Raw genomic sequence first — 27,775 nt, 5'->3', positions numbered from 1 at the left:
TTAATTGTTTTTTCGCAAAAATGGAAGATTTTCTTAAATGGAGTTAGACAATTTGCTAATTAGATCGTCGATTACAATTAATATAAAGGTAATCATTTTTAATTATCTTTCTGAATTAAGGAGTTTAACTTTCTGACCTTGGGTCGTAATATTTTACCGTAGGAAATTTAAAAATAATTTTTTGCAATTTATTATAAACTAATGATACAGATTTCTATTTAATCAGTACTAGAGATTGTAGATTATAAAATTTTATTGTAAAAAATAATTTTTTTAGAGGTTTTGAATAATTATTTATTACTTCAGAATATTTAGTATATTTTTTTTTTTAAACTAGAATAAGAATTAATTTTTTAAAATAATTATTTTAAAAGTTAATTATCTTATTAGTAGACCATAAATCAATTTTGATAAAAATTTTTAATAAATTTTGGAAAATAATTTTTTATTATATGATTAAATATAAAGAGAATAAATTAGTAAAAAAATATTTTTATTTAAAATCGACACACTAAACATTAACACTTTCGTTTTATACTTACAGTAATATTAACAATAATTATAATATTAATTAAAAAATTATCTGATCTATATATAAACAAATATTCGATTTAAAAAATGCTACTTTTCATTTAACAATTATTAATTATTATTATTAAGTAAACTAAATATATTCGAGAATGAAACGATATAATTCCGAGAGACATAACATGAAACAATAAATAAGTAAAAATAATATGTAGATATTAACAGTGATGTGACCCATATAAAATAAATCGGACAGCTAAAAAAATTAGAAAAAAAACAAGACTAAAAAATGATTAATGAAATGATTGATAATTGTTCAAACGTGTGATGAAAATCGGCTCGACGAGATTATGTTATTGCGAACTTAATGTAAGGTACTATTAATATTAATTTTATGAACTTGTCATTATTAACTGTCACGGTCTAAAGAGTCCAGAGTATCGTTGCTCGAGGAGTGGGTCAGGTCACTGAGTTCATCCAAGTGTTTCTGACGTTTTCTGACGTTCCAGTGTAAGCATTCAGCCAGTGAGTCGAACCAGTCGGTAATTTGGTCTGACGCGCAGATACTTGGCACTGGGTAGATAGATGTCGTTACTCTCAAACTGCAAAAAGATGTCAATAATTAGAATAATAATATAGATATTAATGATATAAGCTCATCTCGATGTTATACTTGTCAAGGGCTTTCATTTGAGTACCCACTTGCATTTTTGAGATATTTTTCATATATACATATATATAATATATATAAATATATAAAAAATTGATGTGGGGACTTAAATGAAAGGTCTTGATTAGTGGAACATCAAAATGAGCTTATATCTTAAAAAATGTCGATAGTTCACAAAAAATTTGTTAAAATCCCGTGTACTTTTTTAAATATTGACATTTTTAAAGATATAAGCTCGTTCTGATGTTACACTAATCAAGAGCTTTGATTTGAATACCCACATCCATTTTTTATATATTTTTCATATATACATATATATAATATATATAAATATATGAAAAATTGATGTGGGTACTCAAATAAAAGGTCTTGATGAGTGTAACAGCAAGATGAGCTTATATCTTTAAAAATGTCAATAGTTCATAAGATACAAGATCATTTCTTAATAATGTATTTTATATATTATTAAATTATACTGTAATTTTTTAAATATTGACATTTTTAAAGATATAAGCTCATCCTAATGTTACTCTCACTAAGAGCTTCTATTTGAGTACCAACATGCATTTTTATATATTTTTCATATATATACATATATATAATATATATAAATATATGAAAAATTGATGTGGGTACTCAAATAAAAGGTCTTGATGAGTGTAACAGCAAGATGAGCTTATATCTTTAAAAATGTCAATAGTTCATAAGATACAAGATCATTTCTTAATAATGTATCTTATATATTATTAAATAATACTGTAATTTTTTAAATATTGACATTTTTAAAGATATAAGCTCATCCTGATGTTACTCTCACTAAGAGCTTCTATTTGAGTACCAACATGCATTTTTATATATTTTTCATATATATACATATATATAATATATATAAATATATGAAAAATTGATGTGGGTACTCAAATGAAAGGTCTTGATGAATGTAACATCAAGATGAGCTTATATCTTAAAAAATGTCGATAGTTCACAAAAAATTTGTTAAAATGCCGTGTACTTTTTTAAATATTGACATTTTTAAAGATATGAGCTCGTTCTGATTTTACACTGATCAAGAGCTTTGATTTGAATACCTACATGCATTTTTTATATATTTTTCATTTATACATATATATAATATATATAAATATATGAAAAATTGATATGGGTACTCAAATGAAAGGTCTTGATGAGTGTAACAGCAAGATGAGCTTTGATGAACAGCAATGCAGCCTTAATAATTATCATAAATTTACTATTGATAAAAATGATATAAAACAAATTTACCCATAAAAACCCATTTCATAAAATAAATACACAAAATTTTACTTATTTTCCAATAATATAGAATTACCTTATATTTTATTAAATATCAATTGATTTAGTTAAAATTAATTGTAATTAATTCCAGATAAGGTCTTTAGAAGAAATTAAAAAAAATAATCTTTACTTTCTTATAAATTCTCAAAATTAACTCTCTAAAAACGAGAAGATTTAGCGACAATGCGCCACCTGTTGGAAAATTTCAAAACTAACTTATATAAAAAAGTTATAAATTGATATTTTGGACCATAATAAGCTTATAGAACTACATAAAAAATTGTTTGAATGAAAATTAAGTTAGCCGACATTTAAAAATTAAAAAATGACTACAAAAAAAATTGTCATTTGTTAAAAACTTTAAAAAACTGTAAGTTTAATTTTTTAAAAATATTTTTTTGTTCTAATTTAATTATTAAAAAAAATTAAAAACGTCGGCCAACTTTAGTATTATTAAGTTTGATTAGCTTAAATTGTGATTAAAAAAAAATTATTACCTATCACCATGGAAAAGTTCTTGCCGATTTCTTCCATCAAAAGACACCCAGGAAGTATTTCTGCTATCAGGCGACACGGAAATCTAGAATTCAAAACCCAAAATTACCAAAAATTCGTAAAAAATAATGAACAAAGAAGAACAAACCTTAAGTTCGACGCCAGCTGGCACAACAATTGGTCTGAAGGAAAGAGAATGAGGACATATCGGCGTGATCATAATCGCAGGGACCGAAGGGTGGATCATGCTGGCACCAGCAGCCACAGCGTAAGCGGTGGAGCCAGTAGGAGTGCTGACGATCAAGCCGTCACCCTGGACATTGGTGACGTGCTTGCCGTCGATGAACAGATCGATGTTCGACAAATACGGCGAAGGTCCGCGATCAATCACGACCTCATTGAGCACCAGGAGGTTCGTTGGCGGCTTAGAGGGCTGACCGTCTTCGCCTTTCCTCATTATTATGCATCTCAGCCGGCTCCTTAATGTCAGGGCCGCGTGACCTAGAAAGATCGAAAATCGTTAAGGCAACTCTATTATATATTATTAAATAATAAATAATAATGAATTTCCCATGTTGCGTAACGAAGGTCATTATTATTATCATTATCGGATGCCTAATTGAGTCGTTATTAAATCAAGGATGACACTAATTTACTGAAGGACGATTATTATTTAAGACCGATATCTAAATCTAAACAATAGTCTGCCAATTCAAGGTCTTTATTCCTTTTTATCTTGGAATTAATTATTATTTTAATGGATGATGACTTATTTGATATGATGAGAATTACCTTCGAGTACGTTCGTGACCTGTTCTTGGAAGTTGTCAAACTCGAACGGCGTGAGGAAACCCAGTGAGCCAAGGTGAAAAGCCATTACCGGCGGTACCGACTGTTGGAACAGCAGACTTGCGTATAATAGTGTTCCGTCTCCGCCGAGACAAACTATGAAGTCGATTTTGTCTTGCAGATCGTCCGTTCCGTCCCGGAAGGTTTGCAGTCGGTCTCGTACGACCTGGAACCGTGAATCTCGTGCTAGGGCTAAGTCTTCTAGGACTGTCGCTTCCACGTAGACTACCATGCGTTTTTGCTGGAATTTTTGTTGATTAGTAATGAGAATTTTTAATTGGTCTTGAAGATATCCAGTTCAAATTTTGGGAATTAACTGACTATATACTCAGAAAAAAAAAATTAGGAAAACGGTTGACCCTGAAAGCCATCCCTGCAACTTCCCGCTAATTCCATACTTAAGCGCTTAAAATTGCACCAATGACGTTTTTGAGCTCTTCGAGCTCAAAAATACAATTTGTGGGTTATTTTGAGCTCTTCGAGCTCAAAGAGATTGCTTTTCTATGCTTTTGAGCTCTTCGAGCTCAAAATTCTGATAGAGATTTGATAAGACATTATTTGTTGAATTTTTAAACCGCAATAACTTTTGAATGAATAAACCGATTTTCATCCGGTTGGCAGCGTTCGACGCAGTTTTATCAGCCTTATAAAAAATATTTATTATTATTAAATATAATATTATTTACAAATATAAATAATGCTGTGAAGCGGGAAAGAATAGGAGTTACGGTAATTATTACGTGAAGCGTTCCACATTCACGTAACAGGATATTGGTAGGAAAGGATTGAGAAAGGAATGTGGAAAGGATCATCTTAATGTGAGTTTATAGAATATGCGAGAAAAAATTATTAGATAGCTCGGACTGGGATTCGAACCCAGAACCTTCCGAAGACATGTCGGCTACTCTACCATTTGAGCTATCCGGTCTATACTAAATTTCCTTTCGCTTATTCTATATACATTAAGCCACACCGTCCATCTTACGGTAAGCATTAGGTTTTAATTGATCGAACCAAAAATTTCGGAGTAATTTCGAAAAAACACTTTTTTCGGTTTTCTTTCGTTCACGATATCTCTCGAACGAATTAACCGATTTTTACCGGACTGGTAGCGATCGACGTGGTTTTTTGAGGTTAAAAGCTAAGTAGTTTTTAGAATTGAACCTTTAAGCCGTTTAAAAGTTATTCCAAAAAAACCACATTTGAAAAAATTTTTTTTTTAAGTTTTTTGAAGATTTCTCAAAATCTATTGATCTGAATCAGTCCAAATAGTTTTCAAAATCTAAGTTTGGTCAAGCCCTTTCGAATGGCACCAACCGCGATGAAATCGGTCAAGCCGTTCAAAAGTTATAAGCGGTTCACATACTTTCACACACACACACACACATACATACAGACACCGTGACAACCTCGCGGGGATAGTCAGGGAAGCTTTCTGTGACCTTTATACGTAGAGATCTGATGAAAACTCGGATTCTGCAAAACGGGGTGAAAACAATAACTTCCCGATTTTTGAAAATCTTCGATTTTCTTAGCGGGAAGTTAAAAATTAACGCTATTCAAGAGAAAAATTCTTGAACCAAGAATATAATTTTGAAGAGGGTAATTGTCTTGAATCAAGACGAAAATTTCCTTAAATCAAGAAAAATTTTCTTAAATCAAGAATTTTTCTACTCAAACCAAGAATATTGAGCTCTTTAAAAATATATACTTATTTATTTATTTATCAAACTGTGAATTCAACAGCTATTGCCAATAACAGGATTCCATACAAAAATAACAATTAATACAATATAGTGTGTAACATAGTAAAACAAAATAGATTTAGAGTATAAATTTAAGTACATAAAAAAAAAAAATAAACTGAAAAGGTAAAAAATATTTCTAAAGATTATTAATATCTGCCATACAGTTTTTAAATATAGATAATATTGTAGTATAAAACGTGTTATAAAGAATATTTGGATCAGTTTGCACCAGGATCGCATCCCAGTCAATCTTAACGAGCTCATTAGTTAGTAAATCAGTATTAATTTTTTTAAAGCTAAATTCACACTCAGCAAATTCCGTACTAATATGTTCAGATATTTCAATTGGGTTTAATATACTTGATTCAAGAACATTTTGTTTTTCTGTGTATTAATGTTAAACTCCTTTAACGTGAAAACTAATGATCATAAATTTATGATCAAAGATTTATTGCATTCAAAATTTCATAAGCTACAAAAAAAGTATCTTGTTTTTTTAGATAGGTCGTATAGTTGCTGAGATATTTAAAGTTTCAAATTTTGGAAATTTATAATAAAGAATTTTTTATATGAATGGTTAATTATTCGTAATTCAAAAAGTACTGGACAGAAATTGATGATCAAGAATTTGTTATCTTTAGAATTTTATAAGCTACAAAAAAGGTTTCTTTAGGTTTTTTGATAGTTCTTATAGTTGCTGAGATATTTAAAGTGTCAAATTTTGGAAACTCATAATGAAAAATTCTATATATGAATGTTTAACTCTTTGTAACTCAAAAACTACTGGTCAGAAATTAATGATCAAGGATTCATTTTGTCCAGAATTTCATAAGCTACAAAAAAGGTATCTTTTGTTTTTTATAGGTCTAACAGTTGCTAAGATATTCCGACTTTTCCTTAGAAATTTCCAAAATTTGAAAATTTCGCGGGTTTTCACCTTTGTTTATTTGTTTTTTGGTAATTTATTCTTATTATTTGACCTGCTTAGTCATTTGGAACAAAGGGGGAATGCTTTTGGACTTAATTAGTAGAATTTTTATTTATTTTCGGAGAAAACTCCGGTTTATTATAAGAATTATGAGTAGTGATTATTATTTTCAAATTTTGGGATTTCATAATGAAGAATTTTGTAAATAATGTAACGCGAGAACTAAGGGTCTGAAATTAATTATCGAAGGCTTGTTTTATTCAGAATTTCATAAACTACAAATAAAGTCTCTAGTTTTTTCAATATCTCTCATAGTTGCTGAGATATTCTCACTTTAACTCGTAATTTTAGCACGGAAACATTATTTACACATTTTTTCCAATTTTTTTGAACTCCATGACCAATTTTTCTTCTTTCCGCATCAATATGAAATAAATTCAAGTAGTTTCATCAATTTGTCCCAAAAAATTCTTTAAAAATTTTTTGCCATAAATTTCTTAAAAATTCAACTTTTTCCTAAAAATTCTTTAAAAATTCAATTGTTTCCCAATAATTCTTTAAAAATTCAATTCTTATCCAAAAATTCAATTTTTTCCCAAATATTTTTTAAAAATTCAATTTTTTCCCAAAAATTTCTTAACAGTTCAATTTTCATCCAAAAATTCCTTAAAAATTCAATTTTTATCCAAAAATTCAATTTTTATCCAAAAATTCTTTAAAAATTTGATTTGTTTTCTTCAGAATTTCATAAGCTACCTAAAAGTACTTATATTTTTTCGATATCTCCGATAGTTTCTGCAATATATTAGCGTGCTTCATCTACAAACTTTTAAAATCAGGTGAACCAAAGTTCCTTAGAAGTCTCTTCGTTGAAGAATCTACAGATATTAGAAGATCGGAAAGAATTGCTGCTAAACAAATCAATGTGTCTTTTAAAATGCCAAACTTCTTAACTACTACTTTTGAACATTCCTTCGTAGTTTCTGCGATCCGAATTTGGAGGGAATTACCATTTGAAGTCACAAATTCACTTAGCTTAAATTCTTTTAAAACTAGTACTTTTGAATTCTTCATGAAACGTCAACGAGATAATGAATCTTAATTTCAAACTTTTAAAGAAGACAATGAATCCTAATTTTCAAACCTTTGATATTCATTTACAAATTTCTGTTAACTCTTAAATTTTTAATGCTCAATTTTTATACTCAAATTTATTTTTTTTTTCTTGTATTTGTCATAATTGTATTCCAAAGTAAAGTAAAGAAAAACGATCAATTCTTAATATCTAATATTTTTGGAATTTTATATTTTTATTAGTCATACGTGTACTTTTATTGTAACTCTTTTTGTATACTTTTGCCATCTGGCTATACTGCCTTGTCATTGAAATTAAATAATAAATAAATAAATAAATAAATATATCGATTCAAACATTTTGGAAATCTATGAGTCGTAAAAATTTAGGATCTAATAAATAAATTTCTATAAAAAAAATTAATTTTAATAATTACCTCAATTAACCAAGTGACCAATTGAACAAATGGCGGAAGAACCGAAGAATCTCTGACTTTCTTAATCACCAAAACTGTCAGCGGTGGTTTGTACCACGTAAGTCGCTGCGATGCGGGGTCTTGAATTGTCCTGCAAATAAATTTAATTAGTATATATTTTCTCGCTCCAAAATAAAATCAATCACGATCACATCTGATAATAAGTACTCCATACTAATAAAACTATGACGCGATTTGTATACGGACCGATAGGTCAATTAGGTCATCAATTACCATTATGAGTAATAAAAAGTTTGTAAAATTAAGTTACAATTTAAAATTATTAAACTATTTTTAAAACAACACATCAGCTTGTTTAGCAAAGTTACAATTACCAATCATAATAATCTATTTTATTTTTTAACAACAGTAATTATGATTCATTAAAAGTTTTGAAATATTTTGTGATAATTAAATTTAAAACTCGATAATTTTATTTTACAATTATTATTATTATTCCTAAAGCCCCGGGGGGTCGTTCTACTTGAGGATTATTTGAATGAAGCCAAAGTCCACTGACCGAACTCGTAAGACTTTATTTGTAATTTATAATAATAATAATAATTGTAATTAATACTATTTATATAGAAGGAAACAATTAATTTTTTTTAACAATTATTAAATTTTATTTATCAAAATTTTTTATAAATATTTGTGAGTTTGTGAACTTTTAGATTTTTTGTTAATTTACTAAATTAAAAAAAAATTTAATTTTTAAATTAATTAATAAGATTTTTGAGAGAATTTCCGATAAATTTACTCCTCAATATTATTAAGAGAATAAGCAAAATTTTGTGGCAAGTGTATTTAAATAATAAAATGGGTTTTTATGGTTAAATTTGGTATCATAGATAATTAAGAAATGACATTGTATCTTGTGAACTATTGACATTTTTGAAGATATAAGCTCATCCCGATGTTACACTCATCAAGACCTTTCATTTGAATACCCACATCAATTTTTCATATATTTTATATATTTATAAATGTTATATATATGTATATATGAAAAATGCATGTGGGTACTCAAATGAAAGCTTTTGATGAGTGTAACATCAGAATGAGCTTATATCTTTAAAAATGTCAATATTTAAGAAAGTACAGGGCATTTTAACAAATATTTCGTAAACTATTGACATTTTTAAAGATATAAGCTCATTCTGACATTACACTCATCGAGAGCTTTCATTTGAGTCCCCACATCAATTTTTCATATATTTATATATATTATATATATATCATATATATGTATATATGAAAAATATATCAAAAATGCACGTAGGTACTCAAATGAAAGCTCTTGATGAGTATAACATCAGGATGAGCTTATATCTTTAAAAATGTCAATATTTAAGAAAGTACAGGGCATTTTAACAAATATTTCGTGAACTATTGACATTTTTAAAGATATAAGCTCATTCGGATGTTACATTCATCGAGAGCTTTCATTTGAGTCCCCACATCAATTTTTCATATATTTATATATATTATATATATATCATATATATGTATATATGAAAAATATATCAAAAATGCATGTAGGTACTCAAATGAAAGCTCTTGATGAGTGTAACATCAGGATGAGTTTATATCTTTAAAAATGTCAATATTTAAGAAAGTACAAGGCTTTTTAACAAGTATCTCGTGAACTATTGACATTTTTAAAGATATAAGCTCATTTTGACATTACACTCATCGAGAGCTTTCATTTGAGTACCCACATCAATTTTTCATATATTTTATATATTTATATATATCATATATATGTATATATGAAAAATATATCAAAAATGCATGTGAGTACTCAAATGAAAGCTCTTGATAAGTATAACATTAAGATGAGCTTATATCTTTAAAAACGTCAATAGTTAAAAAAGTACAGTGCAATTTAACAAAATTCATTATTTAATAAAGCAAAATTTTATTCATTTATAGTTTACGGCAGTCACATAGTGACTGAAAGGTTGCTAGTTAACATTTAATTGACTAATAAAAATTACAATTTTAAAACCTAATTATTTAATTAAATCCCGAAACCCTGTTTTTTAATTTTTTTATTAATTATTAAGCTACGTAGATTGAATTTACAAATTTTCAGGAAGTTAAAAATTTGACTACTTCGCATGGATCTCCTTAAGGAGATCCCTGTATCCTACTAGTGTAAAGAATGTCTATAAAAAAATAATACGTAGAAATACCTTCCCGTACTGAAAAAAAATATATGCCGCATATACGGGGGCAAAAAAAAAGTATGTGAGGTATATATTTTATATGTGCGACGTATATGTATTTTTGTCAGCATATATGCGCATATATATTTTTTCAGTGTGGGTTCGTTATCTTAAAATTAATTTTTAAATTAATTAATAACATTTGTTGAGGAAATTTCCGATAAATTTACTTATTAAATAATTATTAACATTTAATTGACTAATAAAAAATATAGCACTCTGAATTACCGATATACACTTGACAACACCGCAAGAGTGTCCATAACCTTAAAATTTATTTATGTTTACTGTCTAAACTAAAATGACTAAGATCTTTTAGCATTTAAAAAACCGCGGTTACTTATCTTTTGGGTAACTAAGCAAGCAGTGTTGCCAAGTCAAATACAAGACTTTAAAGAACGCAAGTTCCGAGTGATTTTTCATAAAAAATCTAAAATATCTCCGTAATACCTTCGGAAAGCTACTTTTTTTATTGTTTTAATCTTTAGCTTATTATTTTTTCAATCAAATTCAATGAAAATAACATTTTTTTTTTAAATCGTTAATTGCATTAAATTCTTAACCAAATACCGGCTGGTGGAATCTCTATTTCATGTGAAAATTACAATTTTACCTAATTATTTGATTAAATCCCGGAAACCTGTTTTTCAATTTTTGTATTAATTATTAGGCTACGTAGATTTAATTTACGAGTTTTCTAATAAAAAAAATTTCTTACCTAATAAATCCCACCATAATTAAAAATAATCAATAAAAAAATAACAAAAACTTAACAGCAGTAAATAAAAAAGTAAAAAAAAGTAACTTGTTAATTAAAAATAAAATATAAAATATGAAAAATAATAAACAAAACTAAAAACAAAAAGCATGACGCTTAACTACGAGACGATCGTAGGTCGAGGGTCGCGAACATACTGCCACTGCTGGTGTCCGTACTGTTTTATATATTCATTCGATTAAATATAATATGTATGATACTAGTGTTCGCTAATATAATGTAAATCTTAACAACCGCGGCCACACGAGACATCAGTTTTGTATTTGCGCATGCGTCATAATTAACTCATAAGCTTATGCTTAATAATGGGAAGTTTCCCCGCGATACTATTTGAATTCATCGATCATAGATCGCAATGTTTATGTCTTTGTCTTTGTCGATCAAATAAAGATGCTGATTTTTTAAATTCCGGTCCCATTTTTCGCGACCCCGTTTCCGGTATTTTCTAACAACGTCAGTTCATTGACTTGCTTGCTTTTAATTAGATGGTTATTGTCATCCTGAGAGTACAATGTTATTTTATGAGTACTCACTATTTTTATAGAGTCATTTAGAAGCATTTATTTATAGTTTGTAATCCACTCACATAACCATTGCTGAGTTCTTCATTATCCGACCACATGGCCCGAATTGTTGGATTGGACTTGGCGCGTTAAGACTTCGCGTTCTCCTGAAACAGTTTTTTTTTGTTTAGAATTTTTCGTTTTTTTTTTAAGGGAAGTTTTGGGAAAATGCAAAAAATTGGGAAAAAATTTAACTTTTTGAGGAATTTATTGGAAAAAATTGAACTTTTTAAGGAAATTTTGGAAAAAGATCGAATTTTTAAAGAATTTTTAGAAGAAAAATTGAATTATTAGGATAAAAATTGAATTTTTAAGAAATTTTTAGGAAAAAATTGAATTTTTTAAGAATTTTTAGAAGGAAAATTGAATTTTTAGGAGAAAAATTGAATTTTTAGAAGAAAAATTGAATTTTTAGGAGAAAAATTGAATTATTAGGATAAAAATTGAATTTTTAAGAAATTTTTGGGAAAAAATTGAATTTTTTAAGAATTTTTAGAAGGAAAATTGAATTTTTAGGAGAAAAATTGAATTTTTAAGGAATTTTTGAAAAAAAATTGAATTTTTAGAAGAAAAATTAAATTTTTGGATAAAAATTGAATTTTCAGGAGAAAAATTGAATTTTTAAGAAATTTTTGGGAAAAAATTGAATTTTCCATAAATGTTTAGAAGAAAAATTGAATTTTTAGGAGAAAAATTGAATTTTTAAGGAATTTTTGGATAGAAATTAAATTTTTAAGTAATTTTTAGGAAAAAATTGAATTTATGAAGGATTTTTGGGAAAAATCTGATAGTACTACTTGAAATTATTTGATATTGATGCAGAAAGAAGGAAAATTAGTGACGGATTTCAATAAAAATTGAAAAAAAATGTGTAAATAATGTTTCCGTACCAAAATTATGAATTAAAGTGAGAATATCTTGAGAATTATGAGAGATATCGAAAAAATTATAGACCTTTTTTGTAGCTTATGAAATTCTGAATAAAATGAGCCCTTCAATATTTAATTTCAGACCCTTAGTTTACGCGTTACATTATTTACAAAATTCTTCATTATGAAATCCCAAAATTTGAAAATAATAATCACAACTAATAATTCTTATAAATAACCGGAATTTCCTGCAAAAATGTTTAAAAATTCTACTAATTAAGTCCGAAAAAATTCCCCCTTTGTTCCAAATGACTAAGCAGATCAAACAATAAGAATAAATTACCAAAAAATAAAAAAACAAAGGTAAAAACCCGCGAAATCCTCAAAGCCTTGGTAAAACAAAAATAATATTTAAAAAAAGAAGCAAATGAATGCACATTTAGAAAAGTGAATCATATGAAAGATAAAACCACTCAATAATTCAGCATGATAAAAAAATGATTATTGATAATGCTTATTACTTATTACAATGACGGTCGCAACGTGTAAAAATTATAATTACCCATTGTACCACAAGATTTTTTACACGTGCTCGGATGACACGGTCAAAATAACTTATCTATTAATATTCATTATTTACACACATTAAAGCGGTGATTAAAGCGAGCTTCACAATTTTTGTTTACTTATTTACTTAATATACACACACTTATTTACATCAATATTATTAAGAGAATAAGCAAAATTTTGTGGATAGTGTATTTATATGATAAAATCGGTTTTATGGTTAAATTTGGATACATAATTAAGAAATGACCTTGTATCTTATAAACTATTGAAATTTTTAAAGATATAAGCTCATTCCGATGTTACACTCATCAAGAGCTTTCATTTGAGTACCCACATCAATTTTTCATATATTTTATATATTTATATATATTATATATATATATATGTATATATGAAAAATATATAAAAAATACATGTGGGTACTCAAAGGAAAGCTCTTGATGAGTGTAACATCAAGATGAGCTTATATCTTTGAAATATATATAATATATATATGTATATATGAAAAATATATGAAAAATTAATGTGGGTACTCAGATGAATGCTCTTGATGAGTGTAACATCGAGATGAGCTTATATCTTTAAAAATGTCAATTTTTAAGAAAGTAGTGTCATTTAACATAATTAAGAAATGACCTTGTATCTTATAAACTATTGAAATTTTTAAAGATATAAGCTCATTCCGATGTTACACTCATCAAGACCTTTTATTTGAGTACCCACATCAATTTTTCATATATTTTATATATTTATATATATATTATATATATGTATATATGAAAAATATATAAAAAAATGCATGTAGGTACTCAAATGAAAGCTTTTGATGAGTATAACATCGGGATGAGCTTATATCTTTAAAAACGTCAATATTTAAGAAAATACAGTGTCATAAAACATAATTAAGAAATGACTTTGTATTTTGTAAACTATTGACATTTTTAAGGATATAAGCTCATCCTGATGTAACACTCATCAAGACCTTTCATTTGAGTACCTACATCAATTTTAAATATATTCTATATATTTATATATATTATATATATGTATATATGAAAAATATATCAAAAATGCAAGTGGGTACTCATATTAAAGCTCTTGATGAGTGTAACATCGAGATGAGCTTATATCTTTAAAAACGTCAATATTTAAGAAAGTAGTGTTTAATTAACATAATTAAGAAATGACCTTGTATCTCGTGAACTATTGACATTTTTAAAGATATAAGATCATCCCGACGTTACACTCATCAAGACCTTTCATTTGAATACCCACTTGCATTTTTGATATATTTTGTATATATACGTATATATAATATATATAAATATATAAAATATATGAAAAATTGATGTGGGTACTCAAATGAAAGCTCTTGATGAGTGTAACATCAAGATGAGCTTATATCTTAAAAAACTTCAATAGTTACAAAACTACCGTGCAATTTAACAAAATTCATTTTTTAATAAAGCATAATTTCATGTATTTATATTTCACAAGTCACGGAAGTCACACAGTGACTCCAAGGTTGTTAATTATTAATTAGTCATACGTACAAGCAATTAAGTTATCAAGAGTACCTTAGTACACGATACTTGTGTCCGTTTTCCATTTTTTCCCTATCACCATTTTCACCCATTTCCTTACAATTGTCATTAACATTCTTATTATCATTAACTTTGAACTCTAAATTACCGTCAATAAAACCGAGTCCCTGACGGGCCCTAAGTGGCGTCACCTGATCCATTTTTACTCAATTTATTTAATTTTTAAATTAAAACATCAAAATTTTAAATGTGGCTTTTTTTTTTAACGAATTAATTGACATTTACACTGAACTTATGCTTGCTAATCAATTAAAATAAATGTAAGAGCACCTTTAATTCAATTCAACATTATTTTTATTCTTTTAATTATAAACAATCCGTTCTAGTTTCAAATCTAGCGTAACAATTTACAGACACGTGACGCTGCAAATTCTTAAGTGAGTCAGCTTTAAATTAACTTTTCGCGGCTTAGGTCCACAAAAAAAAAAAAAAAAAAAATTTTTTTTGGTTAAAAAAAAATGTACAAATTTATGATTAATAAATTAATATTTATTCCTTGATAATTTAAGTTGTTAAAATAAAAGTGAAAGGGACGCTATTGAAATACTTTCAATACTTGATGACGTCAAGTAAATTTTTTCATTTTGTACGTACTACGTACATTTTACTTATATTACAATTTAAAAAAAAAAAATTACTCCGATTTGCATCAAGAATTAGATTACCGACTTTCTATTGATTGCATGATCGCTGGATGATATAACTTCTTATTAAAGATTATTATTATTGTTTATAATAATTAAAATAGTTGAATTTAATAAATAAGACCTTTTAAAGTCTAGACTGAGCAATGTCTAGGCAAAAACGTTAATCACTTAACACGTCACTGCACTTTGTTAATTTTTTTGTTGGCAAAAAAATGCAATTAATTTTGTCGATTTTTTTAAAGAGATGCTAAAAGTAATAACTCGACTGGAGAGATCGACCGAACGGAGGCTAAGTCTCACGATGAATGACGGGACAATACGACCGAGGTGGAAGTGGTGGAAATTTCTCTCTGATACTAAGTACCTGATTTAATCTTGGAAATTAGTGTGAGAAGGGAGCAGGTTGATTAATTGAATTGGGTTTTAGGGAATTGCTTTGGAATTTGAGGAGGAATTTTTAAAAAAATATCTGTTGGGGCTTTGAAGATAATTAAGGGTTCAAATTTTGGGTCTTAATTCTTGGGTATAAATTGAAAAGCCTTGTAATTTAAAAACTAATGGTTGGAAAATGACGGCTGTGAGGTTAGTTTGTTTAGAATTTTGGAAGCTACAAAAAAGGTATCCTTTGGTTTTTTGGTAAGTCTTATAGTTGCTGAGATATTTAAAGTGTCAAAATTTGGAAATTTATAATGAAGAATTCTATATATGAATCCTTAATTCTTCATAACTCAAAAACTACTGGACAGAAATTAATGATCAAGGATTGATTTTTTTTTAGGATTTTATAAGCTACAAAAAAAGTATCTTTTATTTTTTTGATAGGTCTTATAGTTGCTAAGATATTTTAAGTTTCAAAATTTGGAAACTTATAATGAAGAATTTTATATATGAATGTTCAAATCCTTGAAACTCAAAAACTACTGATTAGAAATTGATGATCAAGGATTACTTTATTCAGAGTTTCATAAGCTACAAAAAAGATTTCTAGGTTTTTTGATAGGTCTTATAGTTGCTGAGATATTTAAAGTGTCAAAATTTGGAAATTCGTCATGAAGAATTCTATATATTAATGCTTAATTCTTCATAACTCAAAAACTTCTGGTCAAAAATTAATGATCAAGGACTTATTTTATTGAGAATTTTACAAGTTATAAAAAGAGTCTTTTATTTTTTTAATAGGTCTTATAGTTGCTGAGATATTTAAAGTGTCAAAATTTGGAAATTTATAATGAAGAATTCTATATATGAATCCTTAATTCTTCATAACTCAAAAACTACTGGACAGAAATTAATGATCAAGGATTGATTTTTTTTTAGGATTTTATAAGCTACAAAAAAAGTATCTTTTGGTTTTTTGATAAGTCTTATAGTTGCTAAGATATTTTAAGTTTCAAAATTTGGAAACTTATAATGAAGAATTTTATATATGAATGTTCAAATCCTTGAAACTCAAAAACTACTGATTAGAAATTGATGATCAAGGATTACTTTATTCAGAGTTTCATAAGCTACAAAAAAGATTTCTAGGTTTTTTGATAGGTCTTATAGTTGCTGAGATATTTAAAGTGTCAAAATTTGGAAATTCGTCATGAAGAATTCTATATATTAATGCTTAATTCTTCATAACTCAAAAACTTCTGGTCAAAAATTAATGATCAAGGGCTTATTTTATTGAGAATTTTACAAGTTATAAAAAGAGTCTTTTATTTTTTTGATAGGTCTTATAGTTGCTGAGATATTTAAAGTGTCAAAATTTGGAAATTTATAATGAAGAATTCTATATATGAATCCTTAATTCTTCATAACTCAAAAACTACTGGACAGAAATTAATGATCAAGGATTGATTTTTTTTTAGGATTTTATAAGCTACAAAAAAAGTATCTTTTGGTTTTTTGATAAGTCTTATAGTTGCTAAGATATTTTAAGTTTCAAAATTTGGAAACTTATAATGAAGAATTTTATATATGAATGTTCAAATCCTTGAAACTCAAAAACTACTGATTAGAAATTGATGATCAAGGATTACTTTATTCAGAGTTTCATAAGCTACAAAAAAGATTTCTAGGTTTTTTGATAGGTCTTATAGTTGCTGAGATATTTAAAGTGTCAAAATTTGGAAATTCGTCATGAAGAATTCTATATATTAATGCTTAATTCTTCATAACTCAAAAACTTCTGGTCAAAAATTAATGATCAAGGACTTATTTTATTGAGAATTTTACAAGTTATAAAAAGGGTCTTTTATTTTTTTGATAGGTCTTATAGTTGCTGAGATATTTGAAGTTTCAAATTTTGGAAATTGATGATGAAAAATTCTAAGTACAAAGATTCAAATCCCTGTAACTCAAAAACTACTGATTAAAAATTGATGATCAAGGATTATTTTATTCAGAATTTCAAAAGCTACCAGAGGTATCTTTTGTTTTTTTGATAGGTCTTACAGTCGCTAAGATATTCCCACTTTTCCGTTAAAATTTCCAAAATTTGACTACAAACAATTTTTTCCTGCATTAAAAATTTTAGAATTTATCATCTGAATTGTTGTTTACAAATTCAAAATCCTTGTAATTCAAAAACTAAAAGGCAGAAATGAACGGCTATATGCTTATTTTCTTCAGAATTTTGTAAGCTACAAAAAAGGTTTCTTTAGGTTTTTTGATAGTTCTTATAGTTGCTGAGATATTTAAAGTGTCAAATTTTGGAAACTCATAATGAAAAATTCTATATATGAATGTTTAACTCTTTGTAACTCAAAAACTACTGGTCAGAAATTAATGATCAGGGATTCATTTTGTCCAGAATTTCATAAGCTACAAAAAAGGTATCTTTTGTTTTTTTATAGGTCTAACAGTTGCTAAGATATTCCCACTTTTCCTTAGAAATTTCCAAAATTTGAAAATTTCGCGGGTTTTCACCTTTGTTTATTTGTTTTTTGGTAATTTATTCTTATTATTTGACCTGCTTAGTCATTTAGAACAAAGGGGGAATGTTTTTGGACTTAATTAGCAGAATTTTTATTTATTTTCGCAGAAAACTCCGGATATTTGTAAGAATTATTAGTAGTGATTATTATTTTCAAATTTTGGGATTTTGTAATGAAGAATTTTGTAAATAATGTAACGCGAGAACTAAGGGTCTGAAATTAATTATCGAGGGCTTGTTTTATTCAGAATTTCATAAACTACAAATAAAATCTCTAGTTTTTTCAATATCTCTTATAGTTGCTGAGATATTCCCACTTTATCATATAAATTTCCAAAATTTAACTAAAATCACTTTTTTCCTGCATTAAAAATTTATTATCTGTAAAAGTACTTATTTAATCACTAAAAATAGATAAATATACAAAATCATGCACGTATCTCATCAATTACATAACAACGGAAAAAATTTAATTGTCACTAATTATCCAAGCAGTCTACAAACAATTAAATAAATAAATAAATAATTCAAAACAAGAAAAATATAAATCACTGTCGTCGCAATTTTTAAATTAAAACTTTATCACAAATCATTAATCACTAATTGCTTGTCGTTTTAAAAAATGCAAAAAAAAAAAAAAAATAACCGATGTGTCAATAACTCGCAAGATAAATTATTTAAAAATACCTCAAGTGCAAATCTTCGTCATCCTCGCCTTCGGTATCGACTTTAACATTACCATTACTTAAAATATTAACATTATTTATGTTTTTATTATCCAGCAGCGCCATGTTTATCAGTCATTTGTAGAGTAGGAAAAAAAACTAGACTTTTATTGCGATAAATGATAGATAATTTTTTAATTTATTTTTTATTCACCGAGCGATAATGTTAACAACGCACACCGCATTATAATACTAGGATGTTAGCTACAATGGCCGAATCTTGAATTGCGCAGAATCTCATCGTATATTAATCATTATTTATACTCATCTTAGATTTATTTCTAACTTAATTTTTATCCAAGATTTTTATTTTTATTATTATCATTAAAATTCTTAAATTAAAAATTTAATGTTAATAATAAAAATAAAAATAGTAATAATAATAATAATAAATTTTTGATGATAATGAATTATTAATAAATCATTATGAATAATAATAATAATAATATAATAGTAATAATTCTAAACTTTTTTAGCTAATATTATTATTATTATTATTCTTATTATTAATATTATTATTGTCATAAAGATTCTTAAAGTAAAAATTTAATATTAATAATAAAAATAATAATGATAATAATAATTCTCAACTTTTTTTACCATTATTATTATTATTATTATTGTTATTATTATTATTATTATTATAAAGATTCTTAAAGAAAAAATTTAATATTAATAATAACAATAATAATAATAATCATAAATTTTTGATAATAATGAATTATTATGAATAATAATAATGATTCTAAACTTTTTTGGCCAACATCATTATTATTATTATTATTATTATCATAATGATTCTTAAATTAAAAATTAATATTAATAATAAAAATCATAATAATGGTGATAGTAATAATAATAATAATTATAATAATTCTAAATTTTTTCGGTTATTATTATTATTATTATTATTATTATTATCATAAAGATTCTTAAAGGAAAAATTTGAATTAATAATAATAATAACAATAATAATAATAATCATAAATTTTTGATAATAATGAATTATTATGAATAATAATAATGATTCTAAACTTTTTTGGCCAACATCATTATTATTATTATTATTATTATCATAATGATTCTTAAATTAAAAAATTAATATTAATAATAAAAATCATAATAATGGTGATAGTAATAATAATAATAATTAATAATAATTCTAAATTTTTTCGGCCATTTTTATTATTATTATTATTAATATTATTATCATAAAGATTCTTAAAGGAAAAATTTGAATTAATAATAACAATAATAATAATAATAATCATAAATTTTTAATAATAATGAATCATTATGAATAATTATAATAATAATTCTAAACTTTTTTGGCCAATATTATTATTATTATTATTATTATTATTATCATAAAGATTCTTAAATTAAAAATTTAATATTAATAATAAAAATCATAATAATGGTGATAATAATAATAATAATAATTAATAATAATTCTAAATTTTTTCGGCCATTTTTATTATTATTATTAATATTATTATCATAAAGATTCTTAAAGGAAAAATTTGAATTAATAATAACAATAATAATAATAATAATAATAATAATAATAATAATAATAATCATAAATTTTTAATAATAATGAATTATTATGAATAATAATAATGATACAATAATAATTCTAAACTTTTTTGGCCAACATTATTATTATTATTATTATTATTATTATTATTATTATTATCATAAAGATTCTTAAATTAAAAATTTAATATTAATAATAAAAATCATAATAATGGTGATAATAATAATAATAATAATAATAATTAATAATAATTCTAATTTTTTTCGGCCATTTTTATTATTATTATTAATATTTCTATCATAAAGATTCTTAAAAGAAAAATTTGAATTAATAATAATAATAATAATAATAATAATAATAATTTTTTTGACCAATATTATTATTATTATTATTATTATTATTATTATTATTTTTAATTAAAAAGTAAATTTGTCAAAATTAATTCCTATTGAAGAATTTAAAAAATTAACATAATAGTCCCAAAGAATTTCCTTTTTAGGCGTGTAGTAGAGAAAGCGCTATTATACATTCCCGTTTCACTAAAATCATTAAAAAAAAAAATCAATCCCCAGGATCTCTGGAATTCTATTACACCATCGGAATTTACACCAAAGAATTTTCTTTTAATTCAATAAATTATAAAAATATAATTCGCTGTTTATATATTACATTTATATATACATACACTTTCAACCAAGTTTAATCGAAATATATGTCGCAGTTACGCCAGTTCCTTATATAATTCTTTATTTATATTTCATATAATAATTCGTCTTTTCGCACTGAAATAAACAAAATAATCATACTTATTATCGAAATGTTATGGTCAAGGTTGCCGATTACCGAATTACGTCACATACTCATGATTACTAATTACAGTATGTTTATATGTTTACGTTATATTCTTTGAGTTAACAAAATTCGGCATATTTGGGTTACACGAAAGTGTGACCTACTTATGGTATAAAATGTGTAGCACAATGTCATTAATTTTATTTATTATTTATGGTAGTAAGTTTTAAGATATAAATATCGATCGGATACTTTAATGTACTGCATCGAATTACCCTAAAGCTTCAAGCGTTAATTTTTTATACGACATTACACGTTGTCGGTATTGATTATTAAAATCATTGTCATTAGTTATAAGCTTCTTAAATTATTTCTGCCTTTTTTTCTTTAATACTATTTAATAAAATAATTTTAGTCTTCAAAGTAATGCATTTATAATTTTTTTAATGCATAATTTCATTGTCTTTTTTATTAATAATATTATTACTGGTCTTTATTAATTTTTTTATGTCGCAATAAATAAGTATACTTTATTTTTAAAATTAAATATTTCAAAATATTATCTCTGTAGTTTAAAGAATATTTTTAAAGAATATAATTCCGCGAGTCGCTAAAAAGTTGGTCTAGTACGTAGAAATATCATGATTGCGCAAGGTGCACTGCTAGTGTAATGGTATCATGCAAGACTCCCATTCTTGCGACCCGGGTTCGATTCCCGGGCAGTGCAACACTTTTTTGCAAACTAATCAATACTACGCACACAAAATTTAATAAATTCTCTTATAATCTATATTATTAAGAGAATAAGAAAAATTTTGTGCCTTTTCAAGGTTTCATATCATTCTAGATAGTCAATTCATTATGATAAGTATTTAGGCTGCATTTGAAAATTATCTCTAGATAGATAATTAAGAAATGACCTTGTATCTCGTGAACTATTGACATTTTTTAAGATATAAGCTCATCCTAATGTTACACTCATCAAGACCTTTCATTTGAATACCTACATCAACTTTTCATATATTTTATATATTTATATATATTATATATATGTATATATGTATATGTGAAAAATATATAAAAAATGCATCTGGGTACTCAAATGAATGCTCTTGATGAGTGTAACATCAGGATGAGCTTATATATTTATAAATGTTAATATTTAAAAAAGTACAGGGCATTTTAAAAATTATTTTGTGAAATATTGACATTTCTTAAGATATAAGCTCATCCTAATGTTACACTCATCAAGACCTTTCATTTGAATACCCACATCAATTTTTCATATATCTTATATATTTATATATATTATATATATGTATATATGAAAAATATATAAAAAATGCATGTGGGTACTCAAATGAAAGCTCTTGATGAGTGTAACATCAGGATGAGCTTATATCTTTATAAATGTCAATATTTAAAAAAATACAGGGCATTTTAAAAATTATCTTGTGAAATATTGACATTTCTTAAGATATAAGTTCATCCTGATGTTACACTCATCAAGACCTTTCATTTGAATACCCACATCAACTTTTCATATATTTTATATATTTATATATATTATATATATGTATATATGAAAAATATATAAAAAATGCATGTGGGTACTCAAACGAAAGCTCTTGATGAGTGTAACATCAGGATGAGCTTATATTTTTAAAAACGTCAATATTTAAGAAAGTACAGTGTAAATGTATAATTTAACAAAAATCATTATTTTGCTAGTTTTTCTGTTAATAATTTAAAAATCACTAATTAGAATTAAAAATTTTCTGCTTCAATATTTTACATTAAAAAATACCTTTTTATTATTAAAATTGTTGAATTTCGAGCAATATGTTTCGCAAACTTCATGCAAAACATCGTACTGACCGCTCCACATTTTGACAGATGAATTTTAGTGAAAAAAACTAAGAGATAACGACAATCTTACGATAAAATATTTCGGATTTGAATTCTTAAGTTTGTATTATATAAATATACATATAAATATATATGCTATATAATGTTATATTTTTCTGAGTAGTTGTATACATTACAGTTAACACTTACGCATAAAACAAAAAAAAAAAAAAAAAAAATTAAGAATTGAGGTTAATAATTACCATGTGGATAAATCTTCCATAGAATGGAACCCACTGCTGCCAGATGGCGATAACGACATTGTTTTGCGATTCACTAATTCAACGAGATTTAACTTTAAGATTTGTTCGAATATGGTGTTCTTACGTTAAACTTTACATATGTTATATGTTATATGGGAGCTAAAGTATGCGCACGTGAGAATGTTTTACTATACTATATACTATATACTATATACTATATACTATATACTATATACTATATACTATATACTATATACTATATACTATATACTATACCTATACTACGATCGGTACTTTGGAAAGGGACGGTATTTACTAAAGAGAGGGGGTAAAATTTCTCCGTTTATATTATACATATATATAGTACGGTATAGTATTTTAAGAAGCTTCGTAAGATCGCCAGCGCCCACTTACGAGTACATTAAACTTTCCGTAAGTATGTCGGCTTATTATATTAAGCTCGGTAAGGTAGGGATGGGTAATTATTGTAAAAATAGTATATTACATACCTAGGCCAGTAAAATAAGAAAACTCTCAGATCACATGTAAGGTAAAAGCCCCAATAGATGATCATGTACCAGTATATGATCACTCCATGTATTTGTATACCTATATTTATGAATATAAATATACAAATACATGGAGTGATCATATACTGGTACGTGATCATCTATTGGGGCTTTTACCTTAATTGTTAGCCGAGGTTGACAAACATGTGATCTGAGGTTTTACTTTTTACTGGCCAAGGTGTGTATACTATTTTTCTGCTCGACGCAGCCGGAATGTGGCAACTTTGTTTAGCGCAGCAGCCAGAAAGTTGCCACTTTCCGGCTGGAGGGCAGAAAAAAAATTTTGCACGCTTCATTTTATTGAAAAAAAGTTTACTAAACTTTGTGAATTTTAACGTGCGTATTTGTAAAATTACCGTAACTAATTTGACGCCAAATATTAATTTTTTTTTTTAATAATTAATGCCAATAAAGGTGCAATATAATTGTTTATATTATTATTAATTAAGAACGAAAATAACTATCATTTCCAATAGAAAATAAAATGAACAATTTTTTGGCACTTACTACCATTAAAAAAATTAAAAAAAAAAATTAGTCCTCACAATTAGAGATAATCGGGAATTTAAATTTTGTAATTACGATTAATTAATTAATTATTAATTATAGCAGTGGAGTAATTGTTTATATCGGAATAGCAATTTTTGGCATTAAGTTATTGAAAAAAAATTAATATTCGGCGCCAAATTAGTTACGGTTGTAAAATTAATTGGGTTAATATTTAAAATTTTTTTATGAAGTGTGTAATTTAAATAAGCTGACTGGCCTTAAGGGTGCAGTGCTACAGCAATACAAAATGCAACAAATATCTTGGGTGTAATTTTAATAAAAATTGCTCAAGCATTAATCACAACTGAACTTAATCTTAACATGTGAAAAATTTATAATTAAAATCCACAATTCATGCCAGGTGCGACATCTATGATGCAACGATTATAATACTGAGCTATTTATATTAGTTTACCTTCGGGGCTCGGTGTGCTCAACTGATAACTCCGATTTGCTTTAAACAAAACAAATTTCCTTTATTATTATCATTATATTGTTTTTTAAGCTAGCTTTGTATTGATGAATTTTCCAATTTTTGGGATTAATTATTCTGAAGGATATTAAGGAATTTCCTATTAATTATTATTAATAATAAATAATTATTAGAATTATTAATAATTATTAGAATTATTAATAATTCTTAATAATTATTAGAATTATTAATTATTCTTAATAATTATTAAAATTATTAATAATTCTTAAAAATTATTAATAATTCGTAAAAATTATTAATAATTCTTAAAAATTATTAATAATTATTATTACTAATAATTATTACAATAATTACTAATAATTATTAAAATAATTAATAATTATTATTCTAATAATTAATAATTATTATTCTAATAATTAATAATTATTATTCTAATAATTAATAATTATTATTCTAATAATTAATAATTATTATGCTAATAATTATTATTAATAATTATTAGAATTATTTATAACAATTATTAGAATTATTAATAATTCTTAATAATTATGATCAATAATTATTAGAATTATTAATAACTCTTAAGAATTAATAATTATTAGAATTATTTATAGTAATTATTAGAACTATTAATAATTATTATCACTAATCATTATTATTAATCCTAATAATTATTATTAAAATTAATAATAAATTTTTTTATAAAAAAAATAATACTCTTGATTAATAAAGATTATTATTAATAATTAATAATTATTATTAATAATTAATAATTATTATTAATAATTATTAATTATTATTAATAATTAATAATTATTAGAATTATTAGAATTATTAATAATTCTTAAAAATTATTAATAATTATTGTTGCTAATAATTATTACAATAATTAATAATTATTGTTCTAATAATTATTATTAATAATTATTAGAATTATTTATAACAATTATTAGAGTTATTAATAATTCTTAATAATTATTATCAATAATTATTAGAATTATTAATAACTCTTAAGAATTAATAATTATTAAAAATTAATTATAATTATTATTACAAATAATTATTACAATAATTAATAATTATTAGAATTATTTATAATCATTATTAGAACTATTAATAATTACTATCACTAATAATTATTATTAATCCTAATAATTATTATTAAAATTAATAATAAATTTTTTTATAAAAAAAATAATATTCTTGATCAATAAAGATTAATGTTTCACAAGTGATTAATGACCAGCAACGTAAATGAAAGTAAAACAATCTGTAATTATTTTAATAAAAAAATCCTTGACATAAAAAATTTATTTACTTTGTTGGGCAACTAATATTTTTATTTAAAAATTTAAGGAGATCCAAGTACCCTCCTAGTGTGAAGAATGTCTATAAAAAAATAATATACGTACAAATACTTTTTTCTTAAAATTAATTTTTAAATTAATTAATAACATTTGTTGAGGAAATTTCCGATAAATTTACTTATTAAATAATTATTAACATTTAATTGAATAATAAAAAATATAGCGCTCTGAATTACCGATATACACTTGACAACGCCGCAAAAGTGTCCCTAACCTTAAAATTTATTTATGTTTACTGTCTAACTAAAATTACTAAGATCTTTTAGCATTTAAAAAACCGTGGTTACTTCTGTTTTGGGCAACTAAGCAAGCGGTGTTGCCAAGTCAAATATAAGACTTTAAAGAACGCAAGTTCCGAGTGATTTTTCATATAAAATCTAAAATATCTCCGTAATACGTTCTGAAAGCTACTTTTTTTATTGTTTTAATCTTTAGCTTATTATTTTTTCAATCAAATTCAATGAAAATAAATTTTTTTTCAATCGTTAATTGCATTAAATTCTTAACCAAATACCGGCTAGTGGAATCTCCATTCATGTAAAAATTACAATTTTACCTAATTGTTTAATTGAATCTGAAAACCTGTTTTTTAATTTTTTTAATTATTAGGCTACCTAGATTTAATTTACAAGTTTTAAAAATTTTACTAGCGTGGATCTCCTTAAGAATCGGTAATATTAAAAAAATTTCTTACCTAATAAATCTCACCATAATAAAAAATATTAAAAAAAAAAAATAACCTAGTGAGGATTCGAACCCTGAACCTTTCGCGGCGTTTTAAAGTTACCGTAATAATTATAAAAAAATTTATGACTCACCTGAATAATTGCTGCTTGTCTTGCATATTACCGACGACAGATTTAGGCTGGTCGTTAATATCCAGGCCGATTAATGCTCTAGCAAGCTGTAGATCTTTTTCGTCCATCTTACGGCGGAAATTTCGTGATCGGTCAAAAATAAGCTCTAGAGTTACTGAATAAAATTATTTGAAATGACGTTAATAAAATAGTACACAAATATAGACGCACCTTTGCCTCTTGCCGGTTGAATTTACGTTAACGGACTAATATTAAACTTAAATGTTAGAGCGAATATTGTCATGCGAATTTATAATGAGCCATGTGAATATGAATTAGGACAATCTACGCCGTAGTTTTTTTAGAATGAAATAAAATTTATATAAATATAAATGATAAATTCTTTAACTATTACGTTATTTTAATAAAACTTAAATAAAAATAAACTTGGTTAATTCGAATTGATTTACATTTCGCGGGTTAGCTTCTCAATTTAACGATAGTTATCCGACGACACCGAAATATCGAGTGATATGATATAATATTAAATATATATACATGAGTGTTACACTGTCATATTATAATTTACGTGTTATATGATCGTTAAATCACTTGAATATATCAA

General features: G+C 25.3%; 1 protein-coding gene and 1 non-coding gene across 9 annotated transcripts; one reads left to right on the top strand and one right to left on the bottom strand.

The window, feature by feature from the left end:
• Positions 1 to 476: 476 nt before the first annotated feature.
• Positions 477 to 27,775, bottom strand: LOC123269573 (NAD kinase-like). 8 transcript variants are annotated; one of them, XM_044735405.1, is made up of 9 exons: positions 27,382 to 27,775; positions 27,172 to 27,325; positions 24,969 to 25,007; positions 11,678 to 11,761; positions 8,044 to 8,173; positions 3,800 to 4,097; positions 3,156 to 3,508; positions 3,010 to 3,092; positions 477 to 1,130 (listed from the first exon to the last, which is right to left on the bottom strand). In XM_044735405.1, the coding sequence occupies exons 2-9, from the start codon at positions 27,276 to 27,278 to the stop codon at positions 938 to 940; spliced, it is 1,287 nt and encodes a 428-aa protein (XP_044591340.1). In that variant the 5' UTR covers positions 27,279 to 27,325; positions 27,382 to 27,775; the 3' UTR covers positions 477 to 937. The 8 variants fall into 8 exon arrangements, with proteins under 8 accessions (XP_044591340.1, XP_044591342.1, XP_044591345.1 ...); XM_044735407.1 differs by lacking the exon at positions 24,969 to 25,007 and having other exon boundaries at positions 27,172 to 27,775; XM_044735410.1 differs by lacking the exons at positions 24,969 to 25,007; positions 27,172 to 27,325; positions 27,382 to 27,775 and adding an exon at positions 23,436 to 23,610.
• Positions 21,981 to 22,051, top strand: Trnag-ccc. Its single transcript has one exon. It is a non-coding gene; the product is annotated as a tRNA-Gly (tRNA).

The sequence above is a fragment of the Cotesia glomerata genome, linkage group LG7 (genome assembly GCF_020080835.1).
Source record: "Cotesia glomerata isolate CgM1 linkage group LG7, MPM_Cglom_v2.3, whole genome shotgun sequence".
In the NCBI taxonomy this organism is placed as follows: domain Eukaryota; kingdom Metazoa; phylum Arthropoda; class Insecta; order Hymenoptera; family Braconidae; genus Cotesia; species Cotesia glomerata.
This window is presented reverse-complemented; position numbering and strand designations above follow the sequence as displayed.

Excerpts from the sequence above, each read along its gene's own strand:
- LOC123269573 (XM_044735405.1), bottom strand. The coding sequence starts at position 27,278 with ATGGACGAAAAAGATCTACAGCTTGCTAGAGCATTAATCGGCCTGGAT. Across the intron at positions 25,008-27,171 it reads GACAAGCAGCAATTATTCAG|CAAATCGGAGTTATCAGTTG; the intron begins GTGAGTCATAAA and ends TTTTGTTTAAAG. Across the intron at positions 1,131-3,009 it reads GAACTTTTCCATGGTGATAG|TTTGAGAGTAACGACATCTA; the intron begins GTAATAATTTTT and ends ATCTTTTTGCAG.